The sequence below is a fragment of the Bombyx mandarina genome, chromosome 21, assembly GCF_030267445.1.
Source record: "Bombyx mandarina strain Sakado chromosome 21, ASM3026744v2".
In the NCBI taxonomy this organism is placed as follows: Eukaryota; Metazoa; Arthropoda; class Insecta; order Lepidoptera; family Bombycidae; genus Bombyx; species Bombyx mandarina.
This window is the reverse complement of record NC_143227.1, coordinates 6,141,638-6,163,106: the sequence shown is the minus strand read 5'-3', so window position 1 is coordinate 6,163,106 and position 21,469 is coordinate 6,141,638. Positions and strand designations below refer to the sequence as shown.

Genomic DNA, 21,469 nt, shown 5'->3' with positions numbered 1-21,469 from the left:
TAATACTATATTGATCGAAGTACATACCTTATCCTTTACATAGATTTTTGTTTGTTGAAGAAAGAAAAAATGTTATGAGAATTCCGAACATAAATCATTTCATATTATTATCAATATTTTGGTGATTAGTTAATTTGATTATATAATTGGCAGCGCTGCTTCAATGGCTGAAGGCCTCAAACGACGGAAATATGAAAATCTCTCTAAAGATTTCATTTTTGTTCCGTTTGGGGTGGAAACTTTGGGTCCCTGGGGCCCATCTGCTAAAAGCTTTTTTTAAGGACCTTAAAAAAAAACTTTTTGAGGCCTCGAGAGACCAGAAGGCCGGTACGTATTTTGCACAAAAAATTAGCATTGCTATCCAGCGTGGAAATGCTGCCAGCCTTCTGGGAACTCTGCCAACCGGCGGTGAGCTAACGCAGATTTTCTATTTATAAGTAGCTTTACTTAAATAATTATTATTTTTATTCATTTATTAGGTTGTTAAATATTGTTTGGCTATATTAATATTTGTCTAAAATGTGATCTTAGCGAAATCAGATAATTTTTATTATTACTTGATATATTTGAATTTTTTGCGAGTAGTAGTCTGAAACAAAATTAGCTCAACTTGGTTTCTCGGTAAATTATAGAATCTAGTTCTATTTTTTTTTTATAACTTCAGGTTTTGTTTCAAAAGTGTAGTTAAGCTGTTTGGGTCACATTCTCTTTGCCTATCCAAAAGACGAATCAAAAAAATGTCATATCTACTTACGGCAAAAAATTTGCGAGTGACGAATATTCGATTTACATTTTCTTTTCAATTAAGGTTTTTTCCGACATTAATTGCTGGGTTTGGGACTCTTTTTGAGTAGTTTTGTTTGTGTTTTAATTTTTTTGTAAGAAATACCGTTGCTGTGTGAACGTTATAAAATAATGCCTTGACAAATGGGTATTTGATGAGTATGAATCTTGTTTTTTCTTACAACGCTTTTTGTTGTTCATAAATTTTGCGGTGTTCGATGAAATTTCCATTTAAAATTAAGAAAAACTTCGTTTGAAAATAATAATTGAATTCAATTCATAATGGCTCCTTGCTACATCCTTTTTGTTTAAGTATTAATAGATTTTAAATATTAATCATTAGTATCATAATTAGGCACTCTAACCAAAAATTTTACTCAAGAAAATGAATAATCCAAACAACAAAAACATTGTTTTTTTTATCAGAAACCAATAGTACAGATATATTACAGTATATAGACAGTAGATTATATTTAAAGGGAAAATAGTGTTTTTCTTTGTTAACACTTTCGAGATAACCTAGGACCTGAAATAGCTTATTTACCAAAACAAAAATGTCTTCACAAAACTTAAAGACGCAGGCATAGCTGGCTTACACTGGCAAGAAACTTAGAACTTGTCATTAAATTTCCAAAAACCTCAAAAAAATTAAAGCCTCTTATTTAATAATAAATCAACTGTTGTAGATACTTCATGGATGAGGGAAGATCTAAAAAATCAAAATGAGTAAGATGTCAAAGAACAAACTGAATTTGACCCTTCCACCAGGGTCAATAGACACAAACCCAGCTGCCACGCCATCTAACATGACACCACAGCTCAAATCTGCTACTGCAAATGAGTAAGTATATAAATAATGAAACTTCGTTATGAGGTTGAAGCTATTAAATAGGGATTTTAATAATCTGTACAGCAGTAAAGTATTATTATCAAACCTAAAATTATTAAGAAATTCATTATTATAATCATAGAAGTTAAATTTTTGATTCTCAGATATCATTAAAACACTTGTTATGGTTTATTTTCGTATTTATTATTTTCATTTTATTATTTCCAACATTTCTAATGCTTTACATTACAAGAGTTATCTTTAACAGTTTTTATTTGTTAATTGCTTAGGCAGGTGACCAAATTCATAGCCTACCTCTTTATATAGTGATAAATATAGCCAATGAACATCACAACAATGATATTATGGTCCTCCATATAAATGGAGTGGCACCAAGTATATACTGCATTTCTGGCTTCTTAATAATATATATAAGCATATATATTTACATTGAAATTTTTTATGTTACTGTAAAATTGTTGTAGGCGGCAAGGGTTAGCAGGCAAGTCAAAGACAAGTATAGAGGCTTTAACTGAGAGATTGGAGCAAATTGAGATGGATGATACTCAGAGGCGCAGGATAGAAGTATTCCTCTGTCAGAAAGAGAAGATCGGAGAGCTGAGTGATGATGACTTTGAGAAGCTTGGTGAATTAGGTTAGTGATTTTATAAAGTATCTAAAATAATATTTGTACTAGTTAGTATTTTAATTTACTGCTATTTTTTAATTACTTTACTGACAACTTCAAAGTTTAACTTGGTGATGACCTTTAAATGCTTAATTAAACTTACCCTATAATTGGTAATTTCAGGAAAAGTAAAAAATGTAATTGAAAAATAAGAATAACTAAACTATATAAAAGAATAACTAATTATATACATTGTTAGTGACTTTTAATTATTATAAAATTTCAGGCCAAGGCAACGGTGGAGTTGTAATGAAAGTTCGTCACAAATCTACCGGACTCATCATGGCACGCAAGTTGATTCATCTCGAAGTGAAACCGGCTATAAAAAAGCAGATAATCAGAGAGTTAAAAGTACTTCATGAATGTAACTTTGCACATATAGTTGGCTTCTATGGAGCATTCTATAGTGATGGCGAGATCTCTATATGCATGGAATACATGGATGGAGGGTCATTGGATCTTATATTGAAGAAGGCGGGAAGAATTCCTGAATCTATTTTAGGTAACATTTAATTGATCTATGCTACATCAAATTAATAATTAATCGCTAGAAATTCTTACATGATAATACAAATCATCTATTTGTATTATTTTGTATCTTTGTTGCAATATCCCATTGCACATGTCATTAGTTGTAGTTGAAAGGTTGGTGCCACATATCTGTTTATTAATGTTGCTAAATTACCTATTCTGCTAGAATGCTACAAGAATATATTAACTGTTGATTTTTCTTTAAACTAATCTTAAACCACTTATTGTTAGTTGAGGGTATTCTAAAAAAAATCAGCAGTGTTGGTACACAGCAGCTTGATTGAGCTCTTAGCACTGCTGATGTTATTGGAACCATATTGACGCTTGAAAGGCAAACGTGACTAAGTGACAATAACTGATTTGTTCATAAATGATAGGCAATTACCATATTCGATGCGCAAAAAAAATATATTTCTAGGTCTATTAAAATCATTTCAATCCTACAGCTAGATTCGTTAAAATAGAATTTTTTTCAGGTATTTCAACTTTAAATTAGTCTACTGTAAAGTTAACGCATTGTCGCTTAGTCACGTTTGCCTTTCAAGCGTCGATATAAACGCATCAGTGATCAGCTTGCACATTAATATATATTAATTTTTGTATATTTCTATAACCAATGATTAGAATAGACCTTAGTAGAAGAATTAGAATATTAGAATTAGAATAACCTTACAATAGTATTGTGAATTCTCTTAGGAACAATCACATCAGCAGTTCTCAAAGGTTTGAGCTACCTTCGCGATAAGCACGCTATCATGCACCGTGACGTGAAGCCATCGAATATACTTGTTAACAGCAATGGCGAGATTAAGATCTGTGATTTTGGTGTTTCGGGGCAGCTGATAGATTCAATGGCTAATTCTTTTGTCGGTACCAGGAGCTATATGTCAGTGAGTTGAATTCGATTTTTTTTTTATAAAAATGTACATAAACTTTTTAATGAAATATAGAATCGAATGTTTAAAATTAAATATTGATTCTTTTTTACACAGCCGGAGCGTCTCCAAGGGACGCATTACTCAGTGCAGTCAGATATCTGGTCGTTGGGTTTGTCTCTAGTCGAAATGGCTATTGGAATGTATCCAATTCCACCTCCTGACGCTAAAACATTGGCAGCTATATTTGGTGGGCAGAATGAGGACCACTCACCGGGCCAGGTAAATTTTAATTATGATTAACTAGCACCATTGGCAGACATGTACGGCTGAAATTTTAAAACATGCTTTCAATATTATACAATGCATTTGCTGGTGGTAGGACCTCTTGTGTCTTGATGGATAGGTACCACTACGATGCCTATTTCAGCTGTGAAGTAGTAATGCGTTTCGGTTTGAAGGGTGGGGCAGCGGTTGTAAATATACTGAGACTTTAGATCTCATATCTCGAGGCGGCATTTAAGTTGTAGATATCTATGGGCTCCAGTAATCACTTCACACCAGGTGGGCTGTGAGCTCGTCCATCTATCTAAACAATAATAATAATAAAAAAAAGTATTTTATTGTTCTCTACAAACAAGAAATTTTAATGATGCTTCTCCTTTTTCCGATAATTGTGATGAAGAGAAAAAAACTGCTTTTGCGGTGTACACGTCTCACAATATACATACGAGGGGTATATTGTAAAGACAATTTCTCCTTCCATAGCAAACCACTTAATCAGTTTTCATTAATTTTAAATTCCAAAGCTTAGGTTTGTCTTATGTATGAATCGAAACTGCTGAGCGACTTTTATTTAATGTCATCAAAGTGTTCATAATTTTAACCTACAGAAATATCCCATATTTCCATATTGGTTGAGGACTATTTACAGTAGTTAAGAAATGAAAGTGTAAGTACTGGAAAGACCATTGTACAGATAATTGAATGTTTAACAGGCGCCGAATTCACCGCGTCCAATGGCCATATTCGAGCTCTTAGATTACATAGTCAATGAGCCACCACCGAAGCTTCCATCCGGCATCTTCTCTGATGAATTTAAAGATTTCGTGGATCGCTGTCTCAAGAAAAATCCTGATGAGAGAGCGGACTTGAAAACTTTAATGGTAAACATAAAAAAATATATTTTAAAATAACATTATTATTATCAGCATTTACCAGCTCATAATACCAAAACGAACCTCTCTCTTCCGTGGGTGTCGTGAATGGCGACTTAGGGATTCACCTGAGGATAAAATGAAGAGAGAAATGTTCTTTGAGTAATTCACATTTACTTGTGCACCGATTGGGTCCTACAACCTGCCTATATCTGCTGCGAAGCAATTAGAACAGTGAAGGGTGGACCAGCTATTATACAATAGAAATGAGACTTTCCACCTCATGTCTGAAGCTGGGTGGCGGTGTGACGTCTATGGGCGCCGGTAACCATTTAATATCATGTAAGTTGACAGCCAATTCACTCATATTTGCAGTAAATCAAACATTGTAAGTAGATTGGGCGAAATCGGGACCCTTTCCAAATCCAACACAAATTTTCAATGGTTTTTCTTAGGGTAATACCAATAAAATTGAGATTAAAAATTACAAGATATACACAAAAACTGAAAAAAAATTGCTTAACCCGATTTGGCTTGGGTTTGGGGTGAATCAGATTACGTATGAGGGACAATAGTTTTTCGATAGGGCTGGCTTTAGGTAATTAACTTTCTAATATCTTTAATGAGTTACAAAATTTTGATGACTAAACTAAACTATTTAATATTCTTAAACACTAAATAAAAGTCATTTTCAGTTCAACAAAGTTAAATCTAACAACAGGATTTGTACCTATTCTACTCTACTCTAGTCTCTATTCCCCTCAATTACTTACTTAATTTGCACTTAATTACTTGTACTCGTTGATAATTACTTGTACTGTACTAGTACTTAATTTGTAATGATGTGTATAATTGACTAGAATCACGAGTGGATCCGGAAGGCGGAAGCCGAGAAGGTGGACATCGCTGGATGGGTGTGCAAGACCATGGACCTAATGCCTTCCACGCCGAACTCCAACGTGTCTCCTTTTTCTTCATAAGCTGCAAGAAGTGCATACTTTCATCAGCGAAAAAGGGTATGTGAAATCGAGATAAAATGTACATAACAAATAAATAAATAAAAAAAATGATCAGCTTAAGAACTTGATTTGTTTTTTTCTCAAAAAATAATAGACCTGAGTCCCATTTGATTTTATTTGGTTATATCATGTATGTTTTAATTAAATTTCACGTAGGATCTCCGTTCAGTGAAGAAGGCTATGCTCTGTCCATTTGGACTAGAAACATCACGTAGCTAATGAGCTGCTTCACTGAATGGAGTGAAGTGTTTTCTGTGGCGCAAGTCACAGGCGAAAAACGAAAATGAAACGAGATCTGATATAATAGTGATAATTTATTTCAATGGAATATTTCTTGAGGAATCTGAGAAGTCACGTCTAGCGATTTGTTCAATTTTTAAACACTTATTTCACAGAGCATTTTCAGAAATACTAAAAGCTTAACCATCAAATCATATAAAGTCACTACTCACGTTCCGGCATATTAGTCTATTTTTCTCTAATCCCAGTTTTTTTTTTCTACTTGTTCTGGTTACCTCGAAGGGTTATTCTAGATTCACCGAATTAGTAGATGAGCTCACGGGGCTCAAACCTGACGACGTTGCTAACACTAACCCTAGTAAGAGCAGTGCTTCGCGAAATCTACCACCGGATCGGAAATGCGACCCACAGAAGATCCGGCGCGAAACTCAGTGGGCTGTGTCTGTGAGTTAATTTACTCGCCGAGCCCTTCGTTGCAAACGACGGGTTCGACGAGAACTATGACCGGTGCTTGGGGTATCTAAAAGCACCGTTAGTGGATCGGGAGGATCCGAAATGACGTGTTTAGGGCGACGTCGACTGTTTACCATTCGGTCCGCAGGATCGGGAATGTAATTAACGGCGGCCACGATGAAAGTGTTCTCGTGTTGTGCCGCTTTTTCGCAAGATATTCCCAGTCATCCCTATATTTTGTTTTGTTGTCCGTAGGTCAAAACATTTCCCAAGAGAAAGCGAGCGACACGATCAGTGAGGACGTTGGCGAGTAGATGCCCTGAGACCACCCGATGACAGTTCACTGTACGTCAACTCTAGGTACCATTGTCCGGACCGCAACACACGCGACCACATTCAACCTCACTACAAACGAATATATAACTTATGGAGACATGATAAGGGCCCAATTTGTATGTACACGTTATTCATTTTATACGTCCTTTTAAAATCAGCGTTGACACAACGTAATAAAGGTTTTAGTGTCCTATAATGGAAATCATTTTTGATGTTTTATTGTTTAATTAAAAAAAAATAGAAAATTTCATAAATCCTAAAAAAATATCGGGTCTTAAAATCATGTCTCGGAGTGTTAAAGAAATTCACATTGCATCACGGAACACTAGTATTGTTCGTGATATATGTATGTCATCGAATTATCAAAATTTAAATAAATTTAATTTATTAGAAATTGGCTATAACTTAAGGTAAAAACTTTCGTAGGAATTATCGACAAGAAAGTAAGTGTTACAGCACTACGGGTACGGAGCGTAATCGAAACGGTACGATCGCCGAGGCGGGTTTTCGTGTCGAAACTGTACGAGATACAGTTTTGAGAGTCAGAAAACCGTGCTTCGAAGTTATGACTTTCCTTTTCATATACAAACTATATGATTGCGTGAAAGTAATGAAAGATTTGAAGTATCGAAACGTAACCATCGTAACAAGGTGTCTGATAGATAGGGGTAACTTAAAAAAAATAGCGAATTCGTGGACGAACTAATCGAGGTATTATGCAATAAAAAAAATAAAAAAACAACTAATCGATAAATGGTCGAGTAGAGTTGATTTCACTAGTCGCAAGTCGAAAAAAAAAAATGTTTGTAGTGTTTTGACATATTTTTCTTTGCTGAAAGTGCGTAATTCATGTCAGCTGGTAAAAGTTATTCGAATAGTTAATAGGATTGCCTCGCTCGAGGCAAGTCCGGAGCTTTGGAATACTCAAACAACTGCATCGATGCGGTTGTGGGAGCGTTCCAAGACTCGACGTCATCTTTGTAAAATAGAATTGCATTTTTAGAATACACGTGAAAAATATATTAAAATAATGAAAAAAAAATTATAAAAAAAATATATTCGTAGAGATAATATTTGACGTGTTGCACTTTATCGGTTTGATTTTTTTTTTCTTGTTTTGAAACGCTTCGTTTTAGTCGGTCCTTATAATTTTTTTTACCCGCTCTATTCCTTGCACCGAGTGTAGATAGATAGACACCGTAATATCTTATTTATACGCTGTATTGAACGAACGAATGAATGAATGAATAGAAATTGTATTCGAAAGCACAAGGTTATGTATATACTGCGTATAATGCACGCGCATTAAAAATTAAAAGTATAGATACGTCTTAAATATTCAAGATAGTTTGAAATCGAATAGAAATTTATTTTCAGTTGAAAAAAAACTTAACGAGTCAATTAACTGTCCATTCCTCGTTCATTTACTTTAATGAATTAGAAATATGACTTAAGCAATAGAGAAAAAAATTAAATCTATGTTGGACGTATCTATACAAAACTAAAAGTATATATAGTACACGTTCAAGGGTTTGAAATATTACTATACACAGAGAGCTTGCTTAATACATCCTGCTCACTAACATTACCCGCTCGATTTGAGTTTGTATCCCGCATGTGTTAATGTCCTTCGCTTAATGGTCGATATGATTTGCCCAGTCGTCACCGTAACGGCTGTGCCGTTTAATGGGATTAAAATGTGGTCTCATTTACAATAAGTTTTAATTGAATTATTGATAATATATAAAGGATATCCTTTAAGTAATATTATACGTCAAATCGAAATATATGTATATACATTTATTTACTGCAATGGGTCTTGTATATTATGTTTTCTGATTGAAAACCATTAGACAAGCACTACAAACAACCTTATCGTTGAAGTAAAGAAAGTTCTTTTAAATACATATTTATGAACCTTAAAATCAAGTGGATTAGATCAATTTTATCAAAATGTAAATGGGCCACGTATGCATACAGCATTTTTTTTGTGAAGTGTTTTGCCTTTCGTTGTTCAGCATTTATATTTATATTTAAGTATTATTATTGTTACATTAGGTGCTTATAATTTTTAAAGAAAAAATCATACAAAAATATTACGTATTAAATGTGTTATTTAGATAGGATTTATATTTAACATGATGAAGATTAAGTCATATGATTTGCTTATTACGTGAGGTTGTGTAATTTGCTATTCCAAACATTTTAGGACGTAATGTGATTGTCTTTGGACGCAACGTAATCTATGATTCCAAAGTATAGACAGCAAAAAAAATCTATTAGGTTATATCATAAATATATACCTTTTAATGAACACATAGCTTGAAATTATTTCATGATATTTTGTAGTATTATAAAGACTGTATTTTTAGGTGATTAATTTAAAAATACACAACCATTGTTATTCGCTTTTATTTTGTTTAGTTATAATCGTTATTTTTGATGCACACATTTTTGTATTATAAATAATCTATAATTATATTGTATTTTAAAAATTATGTACGATCTCTTAAACGCTCAATGGGTGCATAATAATTTTCTATCTAATAATGACGACACGAAAAATACGTTAAATCTTATTTTTTTTATCTTCAATAAATGATTTTAAAGTTCAGTTTTTTAAGCTATTGCATAGCTTTTATCGGGGGCCTTGAGCGCGGCGACCGAATCATGAAATTACGTAACGAAAAAAACCTAACACCCCTAACTCTGCCTACCATGTAGCTCGCGTTCAACACATTCACACGTTGCGCCTGTGTATTTGTGAATAAGCGCGTGGCGTGACGTCACACTGCATGCGCATCATAAAAAGTCTGCCCATCTCTCTCGCGCGGTCTAGCTTTATGAGTGTGAAGGGGACAGTTAATGTTTTGCTTTTATTAATGTTTAATATAGCGTGGTCTTGTTTTATTATTGTTTTAATATTAAATTATCATTGTATAATTATAATTGCATAAGTTGATAAAAAATGCTATGCAATAGCTTTACCGCGGCAGTTCCCGAGTGCCACACGTTTCTTTTTTTGTTTCCAAAACCGGAAGAAAACTTTTACGGCTAATTAGTGTTTAACGTCTGACACCCTTTCAACGTCCCGTTAACATTGTTATTAACTAAAGTTGCGCTAAAACCAGTAAACAGAATTCTAACTACATGAATACATAGTGTTGGGCGTTTAATCTATATTTTTTAAATTATCTTGTTTTGAGTATATCGTTCAAAGCGAACTCTTTATTATAAGCTTCTTTAGTATCGATGAGTACGCGTATGTACAAAATAAATGTTAAATTAACGGGGTTGTTTTATTTATTTTCCCTAATATTAGCGGAGAGCTGTAATGTTCGCAATTAAGCGTAATGAAAAATTTAATTGAAGTTGTAATTAGCGCTTTGAATGGAGGGCGCTAAGAGTGACGACCGGGGAGCCCTTAGCGCATTAAAATGAAATACAGTTTGGCGGTCCGCGGACCCTTGGTTTGAAAGATTGTTAATTTTATGATATGAAACGTAATGAATTGATCTTGAAATGTTTTATGTTGAAAGGAATCTTCACCAGCTTCTGATGGGTTTTTTTTATTGATTAGATAGGTGGACGAGCTCACACGATAAGCTGTTAAGTGGTTACTGGAGCACATCGACATCTGTAACGTCACCCACCTTGAGATATAATTTCTAAGATCTCAAGTATAGTCACAACGGCTGCCCCATCCTTCGAACCGAAACGCATTACTGCTTCACGGCAGAAATAGGCAAGGTGGTCGTACCTACCCGCGCGGACTCACAAGAGTTCCTACCACCAGTAATTGCGCAAATTATAATTTTACGGGTTTGATTTTTATTACGCGATGTTATTCCTTCACCGTGGAAGTCAATCGTGAACATTTGTTGAGTACGTATTTCATTAGAAAAATTGGTACCCGCCTGGGATTGTGTTAAAATTACCTAAGATTTTTGTTAAGGACAAGTTTCAACATGAAAGAGTTGGCAGCATGCAGGAACAATCTGCAGTAATACCTATAGTTTTCTATAATCGGTGAGTCAGTCCAGACGGGCTCACCATAACAGTCTTTGCCGAACTGATGATGACTGAACCTACTTGATTTAAAATTGACACTGGAGCCCATTGATATCATAACGTAAACGCCGCTGCCAACATGACGGCGCAGTCTCAATTGGTGACTCAAATGATGGGACAGCTGCTGTGATGTATTTTTTTATTTTACCAATTTGGTGAACGAGCTCACGAACCATATTATTATGTTCGTTTTTTTTTCTACTTAAGCTGATGGTCTAAAAAGACCATGTCAGCGTCGCCGGGGTGACCAGTAGGTGAGCTCACGGGGCTCAAACCTGAAGATGTTGTAACACGAACCCTAGCAAGAACCGTGCTCTGCAGAATCTACCACGGAAACGCGACCCACTGAGAAGATCCAGCGAGAAACTCAGTGGGCTGTGTCTATGGGTTAATTTACTCGCCGAGCCCTTCGTCACAAGCGACGGGTTCGACGAGGACGATTACCGGGCTGTTCGTAATTAGTCACCGAACCCATAGAAGCCACGTAAATGTCTATTCGATATTTGGAATTTATATTACGGCCCCTATCATTTTTCAGATCAAAATTTCTCTTTTTCCTTATGATAATACGATTGGCGTACTAAAGTCGATCGAGTTCACACGATATAAAGTGGGTGCGAGTTGTCGGGAAATAGGAAAAGTTTTGATTTGGCCGATATTGTTATTATAATCAGTGCCTCCGCGGATCTGGCATCGATTGACCTAGTTGGAGAAACCGTCACAGTGCTTTGTATACTTTGTACTTACTGGAGTATTTTTGATTTAATCGTGTGCAATCTTATTTCATGATTTTCAAAAAGAGGCATCTGTAGGTACTGTAGTTTCTTTAAACGAAAATAATGGACAATCCGATCAGCTATCGCTTAAATTTTATTAGGAATAACTTTTAAAAATAGACGTAATAAATATTTGAGTGTTTTATTAGTGCAAAGGGAAGATCTTTGAGTGATTTTAACTTAGCTCTAACATAGTACGGTCACACTTCGACAATCCGAATGACTTGAACTAAAAATAGATTTATAGAGTATAGAGTGGTATAGTAACCGGCAAACATCGTGAGCAAATGACCTTGGCTGCGCAGAACCGAATTTTAGATCACTTTGGTGGTGAGGGTGAGGCGCGACGGCAGGGGAAATCGTATCGAGCGCGTTATTGGTAGATCTGTCGAACCTTGCGTAAAGTACGCTTGCGTACAGTGAAAAATCTATCGTTATTAATCGTTAAGTTATATTTTATTATAATTGCTTGTTGACTTTGTTGCCATTGCTATTTGTTGAGTGTTTGTTGATTTTTTATAAAAAATACACTATGCCGCGACAAACTGGTGGAGTATTCAAAAGAAAGGGTAGAAAAATTGTGTACGACGTATATTGCTTCATTATAAAACAGGGGAAGAATGATATTATGGAAAAAGTAAAACAGACTTCGGAAGCAACAAAAACATCAGTGAGTACTGTTAGGTGCATTATTAACGAAGCTAAAGGCTCTGGCTTGCTCATCGTGCTTGGGACTCCGGGTAAGAAAAGATCAGGGAAGAAGAAAGTTACCGGAATGGATAGTTTCGTTCAATCTGTAATAAAAAGGCTTCGAAATTTTTAAAGAAGATATACATTTTAATGGCTCGGAATGAAGTTTACGACGAATTATGAAAGAGCTAGGCTTCAGATGGAAAAAAAAAAACAGAAAATAATCGGAAGCTGGTAATTGAAAAAAGTAACATTCGATTACTACGAATCGAATATCTTCAAAAAATAATTAATTATAGACAAAAAAGAAGATCGAACCGACCGAGTCGTAAACTACACCGATGAGCCCTATGTCGACTTAACACGATGATGGCGACTCGGGTGATGAAAACAGTGATGATGATAATGGTCAAGATTATGATAACGAAAAAAAAATTACAAATACCAGCTTCGCTTCAACTGAACGAAGACCTGGCAACAGCTCTAGTTTTGACTTAATAGAAGGAATATCTATTTTACCCCAAGATTAAATTATTACAATTATTAACCTATATTTTTTGTTGATGTTCTAATAAATATATAAATAAATACATATGTTGACTTTAATAATTTAATTGCATTATGACGCAGAGTAAATAATATTTTTGCACGTGAGTGTACCATGCGCAAACTTACCCCCACTACGTCAACAAATGCTCAAGAAGTTTGCCGGCTATTATATGCAAGTTTTCTTGAAATGACAGGTTTTACAATTCGGAAGCTCCGATGTTGGGTTACTTTATAATTACAAAACGAAAAAAAAGTATGTTTTCGTTAACCTAAAACTCTCATCCCATATTTAAGTTCTTTAAATTCGGTTTTCTAATTTATTTTGGGTCTTTGTTGCATAAACCTATTCTTTTTTGCGGGTTGTTTATTTACAAACTATACTTTGGTAGGTTTTATTTGGTTCATGTTGTTAAATCAAACGAAATCGGATTTTTCGATAAGGTATACATTTAGGATATATTATAACATGGTAAATAAATGGTCCGCTTTCATTCATTAAGAGATTAAGAGAATCAACGGAAAATGGATAGCAGCGTTCTCTGAGTATTATACCAGCATAGAGGGATCTCTGTGAGGTCCGGTGTGAACCCTGGTGGGTGTCACGTTTGTCGCGAATCAGTCATGCGATCCGCTTTGAGGAGTAGTGGGTTTTACAGTACAATTGGAACTTCGAACTCATGTTTCAAGGCTGCGCTCACGTAGTGATATGTCTACGGACTCCAGTAATTACTTTACAAACAGACCCTTCACTAGGTAATCTAAGCATTAAAGTTTATTTTAAAGCAAATAACCGTTTTACCAATCAAGTATGCATTTTTTTATGGTTAGCAGAATTTGTAAATTTAGAAAATACATTTTTCCGCAAAACCGTCACAACGATATAAAGTTGGGAGCATTATCTACTCAAAGAGTTTTTCCTTGATTGGCCCCGAGAGAAAAAAGTCAAAACAACCCAAAAGAATTAAGGGGCGCAAAGTCATCAGCCTTAACATTTGCATACCGCCAAGTTTTCTTTTCGCTTTCTTTTAGAAAAGAAGAAACAGGGGTCGAGTTTCGCATCCGTAATGGTTTCTTAATGAGTCCCGATAGAAATTTCACCAAACATTAGTAACATAGGTACTATAAACGGATTCTCAGGGTGGCGGCGACAATTGAGACAATTTACATCCACACGAAATATTATATTCTCTTTAGTACACGTTACGGTGGGTAGAATACGAATGCAATAGAGATATGCTAACCGCCGGTATTTATACAATCATCTTGACCTATTTAAATACAAACTTAGTAGGTAATATTAAACATTGTTCATCTTAATTATTCTGCTGATTATTTACGTACAATTATTATTTAATAATATCGAATTATGTAACATAAATAGCATTAAGCCTTATTGCGCCGTAAGGTTTATTGCGCCGGAAGCTGTCAAGCGGAAGGCGCCAATAAAATATTATAAGTATAAAGAAATATGAATGAACTATTTACTTGATTATGAAATTACTAATTATATTATAAGACAATAATAAGTTCTATATATTTCCTAAGTTCGTAAATAATTAATTATGTGAGGCCGGAAGTGTTGCTCGATAACATTCGGCCATCCTGTGTATGCCGTGTCCCACGGCGATCAGCGCTGCTATTGGCGCCTGCTTTGTCGCTGGTGTTTGGCACCTGAAATTTACATGTTTAAGCAGTAATTATATCTTGTATTATCCAATTCACACACCTTTCGTTTGTTGTACATCACACACCTTTCGTTTGTTGTACATCACACACCTTTCGTTTGTTGTACATCACACACCTTTCGTTTGTTGTGCATCACACACCTTTCGTTTGTTGTGCATCACACACCTTTTGTTTGTTGTGCATCACACACCTTTTGTTTGTTGTGCATCACACATCTTTCGTTTGTTGTGCATCACACACCTTTCGTTTGTTGTGCATCACACACCTTTCGTTTGTTGTGCATCACACACCTTTCGTTTGTTGTGCATCACACACCTTTCGTTTATTGTACATCACACACCTTTTGTTTGTTATGCATCACACACCTTTCGTTTGTTGTGCATCACACAGATTTCATCAGTTGTGCATCACACAGATTTCATCAGTTGTGCATCACACAGATTTCATCAGTTGTGCATCACACAGATTTCATCAGTTGTGCATCACACAGATTTCATCAGTTGTGCATCACACAGATTTCATCAGTTGTGCATCACACAGATTTCATCAGTTGTGCATCACACAGATTTCATCAGTTGTGCATCACACAGATTTCATCAGTTGTGCATCACACAGATTTCATCAGTTGTGCATCACACAGATTTCATCAGTTGTGCATCACACAGATTTCATCAGTTGTGCATCACACAGATTTCATCAGTTGTGCATCACACAGATTTCATCAGTTGTGCATCACACAGATTTCATCAGTTGTGCATCACACAGATTTCATCAGTTGTGCATCACACAGATTTCATCAGTTGTAGATCACACAGATTTCATCAGTTGTAGATCACACAGATTTCATCAGTTGTAGATCACACAGATTTCATCAGTTGTAGATCACACAGATTTCATCAGTTGTAGATCACACAGATTTCATCAGTTGTAGATCACACAGATTTCATCAGTTGTAGATCACACAGATTTCATCAGTTGTAGATCACACAGATTTCATCAGTTGTAGATCACACAGATTTCATCAGTTGTAGATCACACAGATTTCATCAGTTGTAGATCACACAGATTTCATCAGATCACACAGATTTCATCAGTTGTAGATCACACAGATTTCATCAGTTGTAGATCACACAGATTTCATCAGTTGTAGATCACACAGATTTCATCAGTTGTAGATCACACAGATTTCATCAGTTGTAGATCACACAGATTTCATCAGTTGTAGATCACACAGATTTCATCAGTTGTAGATCACACAGATTTCATCAGTTGTAGATCACACAGGTTTCATCAGTTGTAGATCACACAGGTTTCATCAGTTGTAGATCACACAGATTTCATCAGTTGTAGATCACACAGATTTCATCAGATCACACAGATTTCATCAGATCACACAGATTTCATCAGTTGTACATCACACAGATTTTATCAGTTGTACATCACACAGATTTTATCAGTTGTACATCACACAGATTTTATCAGTTGTACATCACACAGATTTTATCAGTTGTACATCACACAGATTTTATCAGTTGTACATCACACAGATTTTATCAGTTGTACATCACACAGATTTTATTTATAACTTATGCAGCCTCTATCCTGAAGTAGTTTGATTTTGTGTTATAATTTCCACGCGTGCTTAATAATCAATTATATTTCCATTCAATGATTTTGTCTCAGATATTAATTATTTTTTAAAAAGCAATCCTTCGACCTTACAAGTCCACCCAAGATAGGACATACAGCCCAGCTCAAAATATATAGAATTCACAAGAAATGTTTCATTAGTGTTAATATTGAGATAAACTTGTACCAAAGCAGCACTTTACTGTGGTATTATACAGCTGTGTCCTAAATACATTCGACTAGTCTGTGATGTAATTTTATCTCACTAAGGGTACTATTAAAAGTATCACTACTACCCACGAATTTAACAGAATTTTGTGATATTGATATTAGGTTGATTTATCATGATTCTCAGATTATTAAATCTATATCAGCGATGTCGTAATTCGTTATTTCCACAAAGCCACAATAATGTTGTCTATATGAACATTCACGTTCCTAAAGAGGTCGACGGGTATGCGCCTCCAAAACCTTTCATTGTAACCACGGAAGACTTAATCTTTAATTTTTTAACTTATCAGCATATGCCACACAGAATATTTAATTTGCTGCCCGTGTCTGTGTATGCAATGAGACTAGAGCCATTAATTAACACTATCTTTTTGTGCAAATCTATGCATATGCTGTATGTTGTAAATAAGACATTACTCACTTTTGGGTGTGAAGAGCTGGCCGCATACCATCAGCTGGCCGACGTGTGTCCCGGGCGATGGCACACCTCGCAGCGCGACCTTCTCTTCGGCAGGCGTAACATTTCTTCGGTTGTAAGTCGGTCCCTCTTGCAACTGGAGCAACAGCACCTTCTCTTCTCCATGTGGTAGCCAGTCGCAGATGTGTAGTATAGTTGCGGTGTATCGCACATTCTCTAGCCGACCCACAAAGACATCTACATGATGAACTGGCGGTCTTTGTTGTCCCATCCATACACGTGTTCCAACTGGTCGATCTTGTGCAGCCATCCCTTGACGTTGCTAGATTTTTCATCCGGCCGGAACGTTGGAATAACCTCCGCATCGGTTTGGGTGACACGTCGCATTTTGTATCGCCTGTGTTTCTCAGCGGTCTCAAATCCGTCAATGTATGGGCCTGGCATAATCCCGCTTCTGAAGTATAAACGGATTCTCAGGGTGGCGGCGACAATTGAGACAATTTACATCCACACGAAATATTATATTCTCTTTAGTACACGTTACGGTGGGTAGAATACGAATGCAATAGAGATATGCTAACCGCCGGTATTTATACAATCATCTTGACCTATTTAAATACAAACTTAGTAGGTAATATTAAACATTGTTCATCTTAATTATTCTGCTGATTATTTACGTACAATTATTATTTAATAATATCGAATTATGTAACATAAATAGCATTAAGCCTTATTGCGCCGTAAGGTTTATTGCGCCGGAAGCTGTCAAGCGGAAGGCGCCAATAAAATATTATAAGTATAAAGAAATATGAATGAACTATTTACTTGATTATGAAATTACTAATTATATTATAAGACAATAATAAGTTCTATATATTTCCTAAGTTCGTAAATAATTAATTATGTGAGGCCGGAAGTGTTGCTCGATAACAGTACCTACTGTTGGCTTACAATGTGAATCGAATCTCGTATTGCAACGTTGACAAAATCGTAATTACTCTACGGCCGCTGAGAGAATGCGATCGATCAATCACCAAAATGTATTTTATTTAAATACTTTACAGTTTTCGTGGTCACGAAAGACCACGACTACTGTAAAGTATAGCAAACATCAGAAATAATATCCAGGGGTGAAAGGCGACTGTTTAAGTGACATTTTTGCAACTTTACTCACAGGAGAGCCATTAAAAGTTTAAAATTTTGAAGAAAATATCATGACTTACGATACACACAAATAGTCTCAGCTATATTAAGTAAAAGGGATGTAAAGAAAAGAAACAAACGTAGTAGAAGCAGGCGTTAGTTACGTGGTGCGGGCTGCGGGTAGCCCTAACCCACTGAGTTCCTCGCCGGATCTTCTCAGTGGGTCGCGTTTCCGATCCGGTGGTAAATTCTGCGAAGCACTGCTCTTGCTAGGGCCAGTGTTAGCAACTCTCCCGGTTTGAGCCCCGTGAGCTCACCTACACGTTAGGGTGAAGCTGAAATAGCCTCTCAAGGCTATCAGCATAGGTAGGAAAAAAAATCGGGTAGGCTCTGACCGATCTCCGCGTGGTGCACCGATCGTGGGCGATGACGTATCGACCGACGTCACTCTAGTAGCCTACGGGGCTATTCCACCTTCGCGCGCGCATCTGGGTGAGCTCACGGGCTCAACCTGAGAGAACCTGCTAACATCAGCTCTAGTAAGAGCGGTGCTGCATAGAATCTACAACATTTTGATTACACATTGATTGCAACGCGAAAGGATTCGCAAATACGTCTTAAAAACATAATATATATTATATTTTTACAAGAAAACTCTTTGCAGTTAAACTCAATATTAATACTGGTTTCACGCGGGAAATAAAATAATCAATAATAAAATGAAATAATAATTCGGTAATAACTTATGAGTAATATATAGTATCAAAAACATCGTTAATTACCAATGTTGAAATGCAAATGTTATTTATAACGCTCGTTTCAAAGGTTTATTTTAATTCCGAGCATCCGAAAAGTTACTTCATTAAAATATTGTTACGATTATGATACGAATGAGAAACTCGTTTCTAATTTAGACACAAATTTGGATTCGAATCGAAAGTTCACTGGACTGTTATCGAAAGGGAAAATTCTAACCTCCGAATTTTCGCCCGACTTTTGGTAAATTTAGACGACAAGCCGAAAAAACAATTCGTTGCGCTGGCGTGGAATAAATCTCAGGAATAAATGAAAACCAACATTTAAAAAATAATCAAATTTGTGTAAATGACTATAATTAGTAAATTACTTTTTACCAACGGTTTCACTTGTATTAATGCAGAAAATCTCGGTAATACCTTACGTACTTTTTTGTACTCCCAGATTAGGTGTTAGCAAAATTTTATGATGATCAGTTTAGTAGTTAACACTGGAAAGCCTAGCAAACTTACTTTTGCATTCACAATAATATATAACACGATAGAACCTAGAGCACGGATTCATATATTATTATGTATGTTAATCTGTAACATTTTTCGTTGCTTAGTAAATTCTAGAATCTATAATTTCGTGTCGAATGAAAGCAACAGCTTAAAAGTGAATTGGATTTAAGACCCGATCTGGAATCCAAAGCCGGATAGGAAACGAAAAACTCACAGAGTTGTACTACGTTTACGATATATATAAGTTATTAAAATAGAATTATTCACTCAGTCTAATCTAATAATCTTCTAAATTAGTTTGGGTTGGCAGTTTAACAGGCCAAGCGTAAATTGAGTCAAAGCGAATGGCATAAATGAGTTAAATCGTTAAGCAGAATATTAAAGATTTTCCAACTTTCAAAGGAGTTAAAGAAACTGTGTTTGAATTTATGATTGAGTTGTAAATAAAAGCATTTTAACGTTACAAGAACAGCGGTTGTGCAAAGATACAATTAACTTTTTCTTTTTCTTCGATAATATATAGGTATATAGGAGATATAAAGAAAAATCTAGATGATTCCGATTATCAATGAGATAATTTAAAGTACTTATAATCGAAACTAAAGTACTTTCTTCGGTTCTTGAGTTGAGGCTTAATAAAAAAAAAGGCTTAATCTCGCATTTTTTACTAATTCTCGAAAATTTTACAGTTTTCGCGATCACAGACGACTACCAGTAGTGGTATTAAGCCGGTAAAATTAGTTTTATTGATGTCTACGACTCGCTATGGCTGAGGAAAATTCTTGTTTTATATTATTTATTTAAATTACATATAACTATCACTTGTGAATTTAGTTTTAAACGTTTCGATATTTGTAATTATATCACGTAAAATGCGCGAACGGATAGGCATGAATTTTCGAAGAAAGATATCTAGATTGTTTTTTTTTAAGCGCTTTTATGACCTGGTAACTAAGACCTTTAGGTCAAGTCTTATTTTAATTTTAATGACACGTAACTTTTTTATATGAAAATGATATTATGAAATGAAATGAAGTTGATTATTATGAAACATAGCATGAAATGAAACGAAAACGAAAAAAAAAAAAGATGAAATGATATGGGATGAATCGACTGGTAGCTTATTGACAAAAGACAAACGTGACGGAGGAAATGCAACGTGTTGTATTCCTTCTGCATTACGAATTTAACGCAGAAGTCCCAGGGTAGATACCTCTAGTTTTTTACTATATAAAATTTTATAAGCATAGTAACGCCCTGCATATTAAAGTGCCTTTTATCTAAAGTATTTGATGGCCTCGATGGGAGATCATTAGGTACCTAGTATAACGATATGTTTGTCTTCTGCAATTATCCGATACGGCTCTCCAACCCTATATTTTGTATTAATCGCCACAAACTGCCGGAAGCTAGACCGATCGTATAATCTTATCTGACGCTTGCGTTAGAGAGAGATAGCAAGACTTGTTAGAACAGCACGAATATATTATGATAGGCGCCCTGGTAAAGCTTCTTGGGGCATCTTTGAGTAAAAGTTTAGATTCCTCCACTCATAGTGTTTATTTTATATAAAAGATGTGTGGTGTCGTGGGACACCGGATAGGAACGAAGTTCCTAATTATAAAAATATTAATTTTAAGTTCTATTCGAGGTATAAAGAAAATAAAACTTGAGGTTTTGCAACAACCCACGCTCATTCGGTAACGTGCGAACTTATTGTGGTACACTTCATTCACGGTTGTTTGCATAAGAGTTAGTGTATTGCGCAAACGAACGCTCTAAGATCGTGGTCAATGAATGATAAAAAATATGTTATTTTTTGTACGTTATTACAAAGTTAAGTCGTACATTGTGTGCATTACTAATAAAAATCTTACGTTACGGACGTTTTTTCCCGGTTAGGGGTATCCCTCCGCGTCGTCCCTTATGGAACTTCGTTCCAATAATTAGGAAATTCGCTCCATAAATACGATTTATCTCTTTTGAATATGGGTTTAAACGCAACATAAAACGTAAAAGTAGTTTTAATTAGGTTCAATGATTTAACTTTATGGGTTTTGAGATAGTTGAGGTAAATACAATTTTAAAACATTGTTCTAGCAAAGG

The 21,469-nt window shown here is 35.3% G+C and overlaps 2 protein-coding genes across 3 annotated transcripts; one reads left to right on the top strand and one right to left on the bottom strand.

Annotated features, from left to right (window-relative positions):
- The first annotated feature begins 728 nt into the window (after positions 1–728).
- Positions 729–10,200, top strand: Dsor1 (mitogen-activated protein kinase kinase 1). Of its 2 annotated transcripts, none has more exons than XM_028187679.2 (9): positions 729–942; positions 1,470–1,624; positions 2,098–2,267; positions 2,527–2,802; positions 3,528–3,721; positions 3,824–3,988; positions 4,705–4,872; positions 5,724–5,879; positions 6,831–10,200. In XM_028187679.2, the coding sequence occupies exons 2-8, from the start codon at positions 1,506–1,508 to the stop codon at positions 5,841–5,843; spliced, it is 1,212 nt and encodes a 403-aa protein (XP_028043480.1). In that variant the 5' UTR covers positions 729–942; positions 1,470–1,505; the 3' UTR covers positions 5,844–5,879; positions 6,831–10,200. The 2 variants fall into 2 exon arrangements, with proteins under 2 accessions (XP_028043480.1, XP_028043478.1); XM_028187677.2 differs by having other exon boundaries at positions 2,095–2,267.
- A 3,963-nt stretch (positions 10,201–14,163) lies between these two features.
- Positions 14,164–17,889, bottom strand: LOC149500452 (uncharacterized). Its single transcript, XM_089736223.1, has 2 exons — positions 16,965–17,889; positions 14,164–14,668 (listed from the first exon to the last, which is right to left on the bottom strand). Exons 1-2 carry the CDS (start codon positions 17,269–17,271, stop codon positions 14,634–14,636), a joined length of 342 nt encoding a protein of 113 aa, XP_089592349.1. The 5' UTR covers positions 17,272–17,889; the 3' UTR covers positions 14,164–14,633.
- Positions 17,890–21,469: the final 3,580 nt, after the last annotated feature.

Bases quoted from the DNA above. Each gene is read 5' to 3' on its own strand.
- LOC149500452 (XM_089736223.1), bottom strand. From the start codon at position 17,271: ATGGCTGCACAAGATCGACCAGTTGGAACACGTGTATGGATGGGACAA. The intron at 14,669-16,964 runs GTGAGTAATGTC...TGTAAATTTCAG, and splicing joins CCAGCTCTTCACACCCAAAA to GTGCCAAACACCAGCGACAA.
- Dsor1 (XM_028187677.2), top strand. From the start codon at position 1,506: ATGAGTAAGATGTCAAAGAACAAACTGAATTTGACCCTTCCACCAGGG. The intron at 2,268-2,526 runs GTTAGTGATTTT...ATAAAATTTCAG, and splicing joins TGAGAAGCTTGGTGAATTAG to GCCAAGGCAACGGTGGAGTT. The intron at 3,989-4,704 runs GTAAATTTTAAT...AATGTTTAACAG, and splicing joins AGGACCACTCACCGGGCCAG to GCGCCGAATTCACCGCGTCC.